This window comes from Mugil cephalus, chromosome 15, assembly GCF_022458985.1.
Source record: "Mugil cephalus isolate CIBA_MC_2020 chromosome 15, CIBA_Mcephalus_1.1, whole genome shotgun sequence".
NCBI classification, from domain to species: Eukaryota; Metazoa; Chordata; class Actinopteri; order Mugiliformes; family Mugilidae; genus Mugil; species Mugil cephalus.
Window position 1 is genome coordinate 20,473,954 of NC_061784.1, and position 12,458 is coordinate 20,486,411.

The 12,458-nt window shown below is 40.5% G+C and overlaps 1 protein-coding gene across 6 annotated transcripts in view; it reads right to left on the reverse strand.

Annotated features, from left to right (window-relative positions):
* The window catches only part of tcf7 (transcription factor 7), a 66,084-nt gene extending 65,435 nt beyond the window's left edge, over positions 1–649 (reverse strand). Inside the window, exon 1 of one of the 6 annotated variants that reach the window (XM_047606611.1) lies at positions 111–649. In XM_047606611.1, the coding sequence (XP_047462567.1) occupies positions 111–293 (183 nt within the window). In that variant the 5' untranslated portion in view covers positions 294–649. The remainder of the gene's footprint in view (positions 1–110) is intronic. The other 5 variants (XM_047606614.1, XM_047606612.1, XM_047606615.1 and 2 more) reach the window with 5 other exon arrangements.
* Positions 650–12,458: the final 11,809 nt, after the last annotated feature.

Consider the following 12,458-nt stretch of genomic DNA (forward strand, 5'->3'; position numbering starts at 1 on the left):
TTTTCATTCAACGCTTGTCAGCAGCGCGTAAAATACAACAAGCTTTCACGCACACGCTGTCTATATATATAAATATCTGTAGACAATCACAAACGCTCCGTGGCACCTACCGCCGCGTTCGGACTCTGATTTATTTCCGACTCGTTCACCAGGGAGGACTTGAGGTCGGCCAGGTCTCTCTCCGTGAACGCGTTTTCTTGGATTTTCTCCTCTTGCTCCCCTTCGTCTTTGAACGATATCATCTCATCATTCGCTCCCAGGTCGTCCCCGCCGCCGCTGCTGAGCTGAGGCATGTCTACTTCCCTCCCCTGCGACGGACGTTTATACCACCACTTTACTTTCTTCACAAAACAAAAAGTAAAAAAAAAAAAAAAAAAAAAAAAAAAAAGTATCACAACAAAAAAAAAAAAGTATAAATAAAGAAGGGGAAATGTCCTCAGTCTGGGGCGCCTCCAAAAGCCCCTGTGCGTACAGTTACAAAAAAAAAAAAAAAAAAAAGTTGAGATGTGGCGTCCTCCGGCTGCTTGGTTGGTAGAAGACTAATGTTTCCCTACAACAGCAAACAGCTCATTTGAGCCCAAGACAAGGCGAGGAGTCCCGACATCAAAGGGCGCCGACCGGATGATTGACAGGTCCGATGACTTGTTGGGGGGTTGTACGATTGTTTCTACGGAGGGTTGAGTCTCTTAAAGAGACATCACCTCCCTGAGCTCAGCCAACAGGCCTTATTCATGACTTCCAGGGGCGTGTCCACACCATCCACGGTCCCCTGGCGCATACCTAAAAACTTAAGGCTGCATCATCATCATTATTTTTTATTATGCGTTTTGATTTTAGCACCTTTTATATATGTATATGCATATATTATAATTTCCAGTGGTAAAAAATGGAATTGAAAGAGTGCTTTTTTCACAGAATGAGGAAATAGCATGGGTGCAACAAACAAGAAATGTGCTCTATTTCTTTTATTTCCCCCTGCTTTTAAGAAACATAAAACAAATTATTATTATTGCTATTTATGAGGCGACAAATAACAGAGGGAATGGTTTAGCGGACCCCTGATACATATTTATTTTCAAATTAAAGCATTTTATTAATATTAATAATAATAAAAAAATAATAATAAAAATTTCTTTAGTGAGAGATGGACATGCGGTTCAAAGATGACAAAACATATTTGAATTATAGTGTTAAATCATATCATTAGCCCAATAGCATAACTATCACATAAGTCATTGTTTAACTGACTTGCTAAAAAAAAAAGTGTTTTTTGAAAATGTTCAAATGTGACATAGGCAATCTTGCTAATAGGCTAGCAATACAGAGATGTAATGTTGAATGAACTGGGAAACAAAATAGTTATTTACTAAGAAAATTTATCTAGATGTTTTGCATTGTGAAGCTCCTGTTAAATTGTAGTGTTCCCCAGAGAAAATCCAGTTTTCCTCTATGCTCCCATCTGAATCAAAAGTTTTCCCAAACAGTTTGGCTCTTAATCTCTTAAGCTAATGCAAATTCTGTCAGCAATTATTTAACTAGCTCTATTTTATTGGCCCTGCATATATTTTAATGCCTTCTCGTTGAGTTGTCTTACGTGCACTTTGTCGTCTGAAGCTGCGTGTCCATCTCTCCTGAACACCCAGCACCATCCTGCTGACCAACAAGATGCTTTTAGCGTCACTATAACGTGAATGTGTCTGAGATTAATCCTGCAGTCACGACTAATCAGACATGAACTCGCCGTTTAAGCACTCGGAGGGGCGAATATGTGACACGTCATGTGTGCAGCATCCATTTTGTTTACGCAAGAAGACGACAAAGTCGAAAAATTAATTCCCAACTCGAGAAGTGAGATCGCCGTCGGGGCACATGTATGCACTGCTACAAGTACGGATCACTCTGCCGCTTTATTTCTCTGAAAACTATAGTTATTTAAACAATTTTTTTATCATAAAACATTTCACAAAGTTTTAAAATATGATGCACTGTTAAAGGTTATTTTAAATTGACTCAATTAACCTCCAACCACAATAACAACTTTACTTTTAAGTTTGTTGTAATACTTCCTGTAACTAAAACTTACAAATAAAACCCTTTTGGTGTTTATTTATTTTACTCGATTTCCTATTTATAATACTGAAACGAGAACTCGAAATAGAACTGACTCACTACTTCGGAGACATAATCCCAAAGTAAACAGAGCACAGAACTGAAGACTGTTTACCTTCGTATTATCCCTAAAACGGTTTATTTGTAGCTTCCTTGAATTCTGTTGCTTTGGCCACATTAGTGCAGTAAGACTCAGAACAAGCAGGAACGCTACCGTAAGGTCCTTCATCCCATCTGCCATCAGGCTGTACGACACCGGTCACCAGAGCTAACAATAACACACACCTGAGACATGTCTTTGAGACCCGTTTTGTCCTTTCTTTTACAGCGATTCTTCTTTTTGCACAATAATCTGTTTTTAGTTTGCACTACCTACCTCACTGTCCACATTTAATATTCCAGAAATGATATTATATTCCAATTTCTTAGAATTTCTTTAATTCCCAGCCCATACTATATGTACTAAATTCTGTTATACTCGTGGTTATTTTTTCAAATTTGATATTGTCTTTTTTATACATATATTTCTTACCTAAGAATACGTATACGTAATCCCTTATGTGTTAAGATTACAAAATCAACTGTGGAACCATGACATGCGAATATATGTTTTCTCTGTTTGAAGAGGATTCAGACTGTAATGGTTTGGTGTGTAGCACTGGCCGAATAAAGATAAACATCAGAGCTGAGTGCATTTATTTCACGCTTACCATACATTGGCTTTGGAATATTATCAGTGCCCACGTATTAAATATTAAACATATCGATAAACAGAACCCGTGGGGTGCATTTGCTTATGCCGTACACTTGCATCATATGTTTTCGGCTGCTGACCACATGCAGCATCTTGTTTTTCTTATGAAACTGATTCTGATTAGCACACAACACAAAACATAACTGTTTGTGAACGCTGCCTTTAGCTTAAAAACAGGTGACACGCTGAAGCTCCGCCTTCTCTTTCCTCTGATTGGTTGATGTAAACATCTACAACTAGCAAATACATTTCACATAATTTCACTACTGAGGATATTGTCGCTAAATCTTACAACTGGTGCGACATGCTGCTACGACACGGGTTTTATTGTTATGATCGAGTTAGTTAATAAGTTTGGTAATTATGCACTGTGACTTTTACCCCCTATCTCAGCAGTCTTTTTGTAGCAACTGCTGTCACAGTGTTCATTTGGTTAGGTTTCACATTTCGGAACAAAACTCCTCATTTGCATCGACAGAAAAGTGGCAGCTCAGGCAAGAAGCAGCGAAATGTAGGACGCCCTGTGAAAAAACATCAGAAGGCACGGCGTGCTCATCAATAACAGAGGCACAGCGTGTTTTTGGCTGGTCCTTACATCCCCCAGATTTTGTAACAGTCTCCAAAACAGCAAAAAAAAAAAAAAAAAGTGCTAGCTATTGCAACTACTTGATTGGGGGAAGGAACGAAGAAGAAGAAAAAAAAAACAACACAGTTCAAAGATGTAGACTTGAAGTTCTGATGTCTTATCAAACTCGTAACTTGCCTTCCCCTATTTTCCTCCCAGTGCCAATGCATTTTTAATGCTGATACAGTAGCATAGCTGGTCTTCAGAGTTTTTAATTGAGAAATATTTATACACTCCCATGCTGTGGCTTAATATTTGACTTAATCTGAGTCGGTTGCCTTGAATGAAAATGATGATCCACAGCTGGGAAACAGAATTAAATACAAACAGAAAATGGGCCTGGTATTTGCATAAAACTGCATATTTATACAATATCGTTGATGCATATTAATAAAAAGATTAAAATGAGCAGTTTTAATGTATGCAAATCTAAATTATAAATGAGTTGTTTAAACTCCTTGTTTATTCGCCTTGATTAAATATAGACAGCTGTTTTTCCAGAGAGACAGCACCTCTCCTTCGTGGGCCCGGCCGCCTCGCGAGCCCGCCGCGCTCTGATCTTCACGCGATCGTCGGCACCGGCAGTCGACGCACATTCATCGCATGGGTTCACGGGTTCACCCAAGGCTATAGGCCATAGTCAGTCAAACTGATACAAAACAGAAACCTAGAGATGAGCGCGCCCGCTCTGCGAGCTGTCACTCTTGAAATACTCCGAGAGAGGCTCACAAACACCTTTTCTTCCTTTTATGTCTCTGTCTGCCTCTGTTTTTTCGCCACTCTGAGCTGTTTGATTATTCTCGTCAGATCATTCGTCATATTTTTAAGTTCGCGCCGCCCTGCCTTTATCAGTCCAAAGGTCTGTGGCTCGTGCACCTTTCGCGTCGTCTTTTATCTCAAAACTCTAATGAGTGTCGCCTGTGACATCAGACAATAACTGCTGGCAGGAAAGGCCAAAAAAGGAAACGTGAGCAAGATAGAGGCGATAAGCAGCCCACGCAGAAAACAAAAAGATGCGTCGGTGCTGTGACCCCACGAGGCGAGCTTTTCACACACACACGCGAAAAAGATACAGTTACGCGTTCTATATCTGAACCAGGCCGTGGTTGTTGAGATAAAGGAAAAGTGTCAGATGAAAAGATGTGTATATTTAGCTAAGGCTAGTGGAGCAAAAAAAAAAAAACGACACTGTGCGCTGAGGCTAATATTTAAACAGCTAAACTACATCACTTTATTTTATTGGGATGAAAACATTCTCCGTTTCCTTCCATTTCTCCACAATCAGTCTGCTCAAGTGTCAGTAAACTAAAGCCAGTTAACTTGTAGATTTTGCCTCCGCTTAAGAGATTAGGAGCCAAACAACTGAGAAACCTTGCTGATACTAAGAAACACAAAGGACAACACCACGTTTTAAGAGGAATTTAGCGCTACAAATGTACACAAGTACGCAAAGAACCCCATTCGCTGCGAGAGGATCATGTCACTGAGTCCTATTTTTTCCACTGCTTAATCATCGGTGGTGGAAACGTTCTTTCTTTAACGTGATTTTTTTTTTTTTTTTTTTGTCCTTCACAGATGAATCACAGTTGGTTCAAAAAAAGATTATACACTGCGCTTTCTAAAGAAACATCAGGCGCATTAAAGCTGCAGAGTAATTAAATCATGTCCTTTCATTGGGGTTAAGCCACATCCAAGCGAACGGCTCTTAACTGGAACCACTTGTGTGCTTTTTTATTGGGAGTTTTCCTACAATCAAAACCATGTCCTTGAAGGCAGCATCCAGCAGCCGGCAGTGTGGAACCCCAACAAATCTTTTCAACACTTTTGTCCCCTGTTTAGGTTATCTGCCGACGCGGATATTCGACAATAACGTGGTTTAAGAGGGATCGCAGAGGACGACTGATTTACGTGCGATTGTTTTTAAGTAATAGGCGGGACAGGAAGTGGTAATCTGCATGGAGAAAGACGTAATGATCAAATTAACCGCATGTGCTTAGACCTACGTGTCTTCTTATTTTAAACACTCTGAGATGTGTCGACAGAGGCTATTTTTGAAAAGAGGAAACTCCGCTCCAAATTTGTGCATTTGTGTTTTCCTCATTTGAATAAAGATGCTGAATTAAGTGGTATCAAAGGGAGGGGAGTGATATCTGCAGGAGGCTGAAAAATCTCAGAGGCAGGTAAAAGTAAAGGGTTACAGAAGCTGTCGCTGTGGAACAGGTATTTTACTCAACCTGAAGTCAACCTGCAACCCGTCTCGTGAAAGTTTTCTCTGACCAGGAGGAGTCAGCTCCCAGAAAGAACAAAAAAAAAAGTAAAACAAGCACAAATTATGTGGAAGATAATGAGGCTTGTTGGAGTGTTGTCGCTGATTTGAACGGGGTCCATCTCTTTTGATTTAGCAGAGTGCAGTCCCTTTACCTCTTCGTTAGCTCCTCATCAAACATGTATGAGTTGATCTCTCGCGGAGCTTCGGAGAGCTTTTTTTTGAGGAGGGGTGAACTCAGCAAACATAAACAGTGCGGAGAAAAAGAGCTTTTGAAAACACTTCGCCGGCCTCCGGTAGAAGATCAGTGGACCACGACGCAAACGCTTCATTTGTGAAGATCTAAGAAGCAGTGAATGTGCGATTAATTTAACAGAAGAGTGGAAGAACACATAAAAATGTAACAATGATAATGCATCTTTTATGTCATTTCAAGAGGAGATAGACCCCCTTTTTTTTATTTTTATTTTATTTTATCTCTGTTTGGAGCAAAAGTCTTGAAATGCCTGAAATGCTTGCTTTCTTCTCCTCTGGTTTCAGCTCCATCTTCAGTCGGGCCTGCTTCAGTTCATCAACTTTTTGAAGACGTGCGTTAACAAATCATGCCCTGGCTTGTGGAAAAAAAAATAAAAAAAAACAGGGGGAGGGGCTGATAGCGACTTCGTGTCACCGCACACGAGAAGCATCGGGGTTTGTCTCGGTGTGGTGAGGAGAAGCGTGAGGCGTCAGGTCTGGAGATTAGGAGGTTATTTCTGACTGGTTGAGTTTTACGAGAAGATGCCCATCTTTTTTTAAAGCGTGTAGAACGGTAACTTTTACAGGAGTGTCAACACACCTCTGTCTTTTAGTCTTTAACGTGGCTCCTCCTGAATAAGAAACGTATTCATCAATGCGCCTGTTTTCTTCCATCTATTTATTTTGAGGAAACTTTTTTTTCACTTTGTGAAGTTGTGGAACAAAGCTTTGCCAAAAACCAGGCAAACATTTAAAGAGACAACATAACTTGTGAGAAACATATATGAGAAATTTTCAAAAAGTCAGGTGACAATTGTGCAACAAAAAGTGTTTTCACAGTTTTAAATGTAAGAGGTTCACTGTAAAAAATGAGCCTAATTCAGCAGCCTTGGATCAACTTGGTTTTGGTTACATTAGATGAAGAAAATGAGGAGGAGGAGGAGGAGGAGGAGGAGGATCAGACCTTGGCCTTTGGTCGACAGGTTACTGTGCCCTCACACACATAGGCAGGCATATGCACACACACACACACACACACACACACACACACACACACACACACTGGCAGCACGGGGAGAGAGACGTGCTGTAATCTGGGAGGCAGGAAACAAAGGGCCTCGTTAATGCAGAGACTCGCAGGGGCCTTTGATGTGGAGCCAAGCCATTCACTCCTCGCTCCTCACACACTCACACTCACACACACACACACTTAGAAAATGACAGAAACACACACACACGTACGGACGTGCACACGAGCCTTTTTACCACAGAACGAAAGAAAATGCTGCAAAAGAGAGCGATCTGCCCGAGCTGAGGCAGCGCGTCTAGCTATTTAAAGCTCGACATTTTAGATTGGAATCAGTCGACACTAAACACACTCACACAACACTGATGAACCACAAAGCTGCAGCTTGGCCCGATGGAAACAAACTTTTTTTTTTTTTTAACACATTTTCACCCCATGTTGTGATATCAGTTCCCACCATTGCGATTTTATTTTAGTAATTATGAGAGTGGTAAGTCATTTCAGCTTGTAAAATCAGTCAAAAAGGTCTCAGGGGGAAGTTTTGTAAAGGTGTAGGTGTGCCCCAAAAACTTGATGCATGTGCACTGATATACACAAAGCTGTACAGGTAGCAGTAGTTTTGTAAGTGTGATCAAAGTGCTGGGGCTTAGTAGTTGGTTGGTAGAAGTTCTGTGGGGTCGATGAGATGTGAGGTAGCAGTAGGGAAATGTTGAAACCTATGTATACATGTCTTAGTAGGACTCTAGCAATTAGTTTGTGACCACACCTTGTGGTTGACGTTGGTTTTCTGTGACTACCTTAGTAACCACGGGGCGGATTGCAGTAAAGTTCCAGATATCACTAATGCTGTGTTCAAACGACAAGCTTTCAAAAGCTGCAGTTGTGTTGCTCAATCGCTCCTTAACGTCGCTAATGTCGTCCGTCACGTATAAAATATAAACTAGGGCAACGAACACAAATACGTCACGGGAACTTTGAAGCTCACTCGACTGAAATGCAATGAATGTAAATTTAATCGTATCCCGAGCAACTGAAAACAACAAGTCCGGCAATAAAATCCGACTTAAAATAAGAGCTCATTTCCCAGTTCATTTTTTAGAAAGAGGTGTGTCTATAGCTGAAATTTGCTACGTCCACACTACGGGAAACACTTTTACATGCGCGGCTTAATCGAGCTATGCTCAAAGTTTGACTTTCTGGATGTGGTGCTTGTCCCAGTTTACATGCAATGGAGAAAATCAAATAACTGAATGGAACATGTACTCCTCTACGCTAGGGGGCGATATGTATCTTTTCATCGGGTTAATATGGCCCCCTTTTCCAGTTGACCTAATACAACATATGGTAAACATGAGTTGTTGTAGGTGTAGGTACCAGATCGGCTCGGGGAGAATCCGGCGCTTTCCAATGACGTCAACTATATGTTTAGCTCCATTTGGCTCGGTTCATCATTAGACAACACAAGTTTAATTTTTTTTTTCCCCACAATATGTTTGGAAGGGGCAGCGCGGTAAAGTTTTTTATTTATTTATTTATTTATCTTTAAATATTTTCCCCAAAGCAGAAAATACAACGAAAGCACACTAAGAAAATAATTTGAGTTTAACCCATTCATACGTATAGTAAAAGAAGTTTCATCCTGAAAAAGATTAAACAGAAATACAGCTTTTACCAATGTATCCAAAGAAAAAAAGGACAAAACAAAACCACTAAGTTGCTAATTAAATAACAACTGCTAACCGTTAAAACTGCTAACCCTAAGCCTAGAAAGCTTGACTCAGTGTCACCTCAGCATTACCTTCTGGTCACACGCATTCACAAACAAATGATATATACGCTAGTGCAAAAATGATCCCTCGTGTTCTCTACGCTCTGTTTCTTCTTCTTCTGCAACCGGCTTTCTTGGACGTTTTTGTTCTGGGGGTCATAAACCAGCACATGTGCACACATGTTGTCCAGTTAAAGTTCAATTAAGGCGTATACATGCTGGAGAAAATCAATTTCCAATTGCATTATCCGGGTGTCTCAGATTAACGTGTTTACTTTCATTCAAGTTGTCCAGTAAAGTCGGATTAAGGCAATAATTAATTTTTGTCACATGCATGTAAACATACTTAATGTGGACGCCAGCACAGCTTGAGTGGTGTTGGGTACTAGTTTGTAGTCATATTGGTGGAATCTATTATAAATTAATGTGTATATTGTTGCTTTCTTACAGTAGCTTTTAGCATCAGGTCAATATTTGCATCTTTGCCATTAGGTGTATTAGTCCTTAGTCATAATAAGCACATGTTAGCATAGTAAGATGGGGAACATTATAAACGTTATCTGCTAAATACCAGCATGAGAACATTGGGCCTCATGCATTGTCCTTGTTAGCACAATGATGCTAGCATTTAGCTTAACGAGCTTAACTATGCTTAATATCTATATAAACAGTGTACAACCTTTCCACGTGCATCCAGCAGCTCGAATGCAGTCATCTTAGTGTAGTTATGATAATTTCTTGTACTATTGCGATTAGTTGTTGTTGTTGTTGTTGTTGTTGTTATGCTGGTCGAGTGGCTAATCCCTCCTCCAGGATATTGTGATGCAGAAAGCTGCAGCTGTCTGGTTAGTGTGGCCTTGCTGTTGTTCTCCTCTGCCGAACCAACCTGATATTAGTGGTTAGCGTTCTCGCCACAGCCAGAGAGGCCTGACTCTCTCTGATGAAGGTTTCTGCCCAAAGGTTCATCAGAGTGCGGGCCGCCGCATGGGACAGGACGTTAATGGTCTCATTAAGTCACTCGTTCGTCTTTTGACCTTATTCTTATTTGAGCTTCTACTTGGCTGCACAGCTTTTGTTTTATCTGTATATGTTTTTGCCTTGTTGGTTTTGATCTCTGCTGAATTTTGGAATAAGAGCACAGGATCATCTGCTTTCAATAGTAATTTACATGTTCAAGTTTACATCATGGCTGCTCTTTTCTTTTAATCTTTTTAGCTTTAACGTAAAGCAAGAGCAGGCTCTTTAGGGTAGAAGAAAAGAAACGACTACGCTGCAGACATGAAATATAATTTCTGCTAAATGTCAGCTGCTTTTTGCTGCAAAGGCCTTCGAAAAATCTTCGTTGGGTACCTTTGAAGAGCTGAAAAGTTGCATCAGAGCAAACTCGGAGCAGGCTTCAGACTCATTCCTCGTTCGTAGCCTCCCATGAAAACCATGTTGTTTAAAACCGTCACTGAACCGAATCTCAACATTTATCTTAGCCGCGTCCACCTTTACATACTGGTCGACTGAGCTGCCAAGAGACTGGAAAATGGTAAAATAAAATAAAAAAAATCACTTTGTATCTGGCACACGGAGGAACTTGCGGTAATGCTAATGAGTTAGCCATACACAGTCCCCAGATGGCCCATGATGTGGACTTTGAAATAAATGGTAGAGCGGGGCAGAGAGTGTGGGTGGCCATGTTCATGCTGAAGAAGTGGGCAGCTCAAGGGTGGTAGTAAATTATGACCGCACGCTAACACGCGCACACACTGGATCCATGATATAGACACGACTGCGCGCCCCTAACGCTGATTTCCAGAAAAAAAAAAAAAAAAAAAGAAAAATCCACAGACTTGTAAGTCAGTGTTTGCCAGTGGCCTGTTCTAATGGCTGCATGTGTTCAGCGGAAAGAGAGGGAGACCTACATGAAAGCAGACACACAAAAAACGCCGCAGAGGCACACACCGCACTCCAACCTCGATGACAGCCGCGACATGCCAGACGATTCACCTACAATGACAAGCGACAAAACTAAAACTAAAATCACAATTATAGCCTCAACAAATCCACCATTGTGTTTGCGCTCCTTGGGGTTTTTCAAAAGAAGGGGGAAAAAAAAGAAAGAAGAAGAGGAGCGTCACAAATCCAGAGAGAGATCAGAGCGCTCTGGAACTGAGCCTCCATTTACTCTGATGGCAGGCCTATTAAATGCGTGCGTCCACAGTGGTCTCTTTCTAGTGGTGAGTGGGCGGCTCGGAGTCCTGCAGTTGACAGTTAGCAGCCGATTCTGGGATCAGTTTTTCCGCAGCAAAGGGACTGATGTGGCCCAGCGGAGGATGTGGATTTCTGTGATGGATCATTGTTTAGGTTTGGGGAGTGGGTGTGTGAGCCTATGAGTGTGTGTGTGTGTGTGTGTGTGTGTGTGTGTGTGTGTGAGTGAGTGTTTCCATGCCACTTCATGCAGTAGGAGATCAAGGATTCTGGATCGGCACCACTGTGCATGCATGCATGTGTGCAAACAAACATCTGCCTGGAAGCAGCAAACACGTGTAGGACTAGCAGTGTGCAGACTACACTTATGTGCATGTAAGTGCATCTACACAAATAAATCTTACAAAAGAGCCGGATATGTAACCAGTGAAAGAAAAGTGGAAGAAGCACAAAGTGAATAATTCAACTCCAGCCAGTTAACAGCACGGCAACAATCTCCATATTTAGTGGTGTTTTCGGATCAGCTGAAATATTAAAGTTCCAAACGAGGCTGTTGCTAATATTTGAAAAGTCCGTGCCTGCTTTTCATTTAATATGATTTCTCACATTGGTGTGTTGCAACGAAAGGCACGGTAACATGTGCATTTGCGGTCGAATTTGTATTAACAGTTAACGGGAAACTAAGATGGCCTTAATTGTCTGGGATGAAAAATGAGACAGACGCTGCCATTATGTAAAACTGGGCTTTTGCTTAGAAAGTTATTTCTGGAAACATTTTTTGCCTCTTTCATGTGCACTTTTAAGCTGGCTCCTGAGCTGTGGAGTCGTAGGAGTTCCACTTAAATGTTGCTATTTTTATTAGGTTAACCTCCCGAGACCCTGCGTCCACATGTGGGGACATTTCAGCAGATTTGTTCAACAGAGAAAATTCAATTTTACAGTTGAAGCTTGTTTATTTATGCTTACTAACTTTTGTATTTTGACACTCAAATTTAACAAATTCTCTCAATAGCAACGAACTACAACTTATTAGCTCGTTAGTTAGCTTAAGTAATCATGTGAGGGACCTCACTGTTTGCAATTCTGCTTTTGCTCAGGTATTAAAATAAACAGTTTTTTTTTTTTATTTTGCTACACATTAGTGAGTTTGTTATAATATACCATGAAATAATCCCCATGTTTGTGTGTTTTGTTTTGTTTTGTTTTTTTAAATGGATTTCCTGTTCAAAGATGGTGTCTTACTAATTCCAAATACCATAGCAAACAAAAGCTGTGCAACTGAAAAACTTGATTACGAGATTAAAAAGTAAAAACTTTTATGCTTATGTTTGGTCATATCCTATATATATATATATATATATATATATATATATATATATAAAGAAAAAGTTATAATGCATGTCAGGCTAACAACAAAGTTTATTAAACAATTGCTACAACAAAAACACTGGCAGCCTTCTTTTTTTAGAAGTCCTTCAA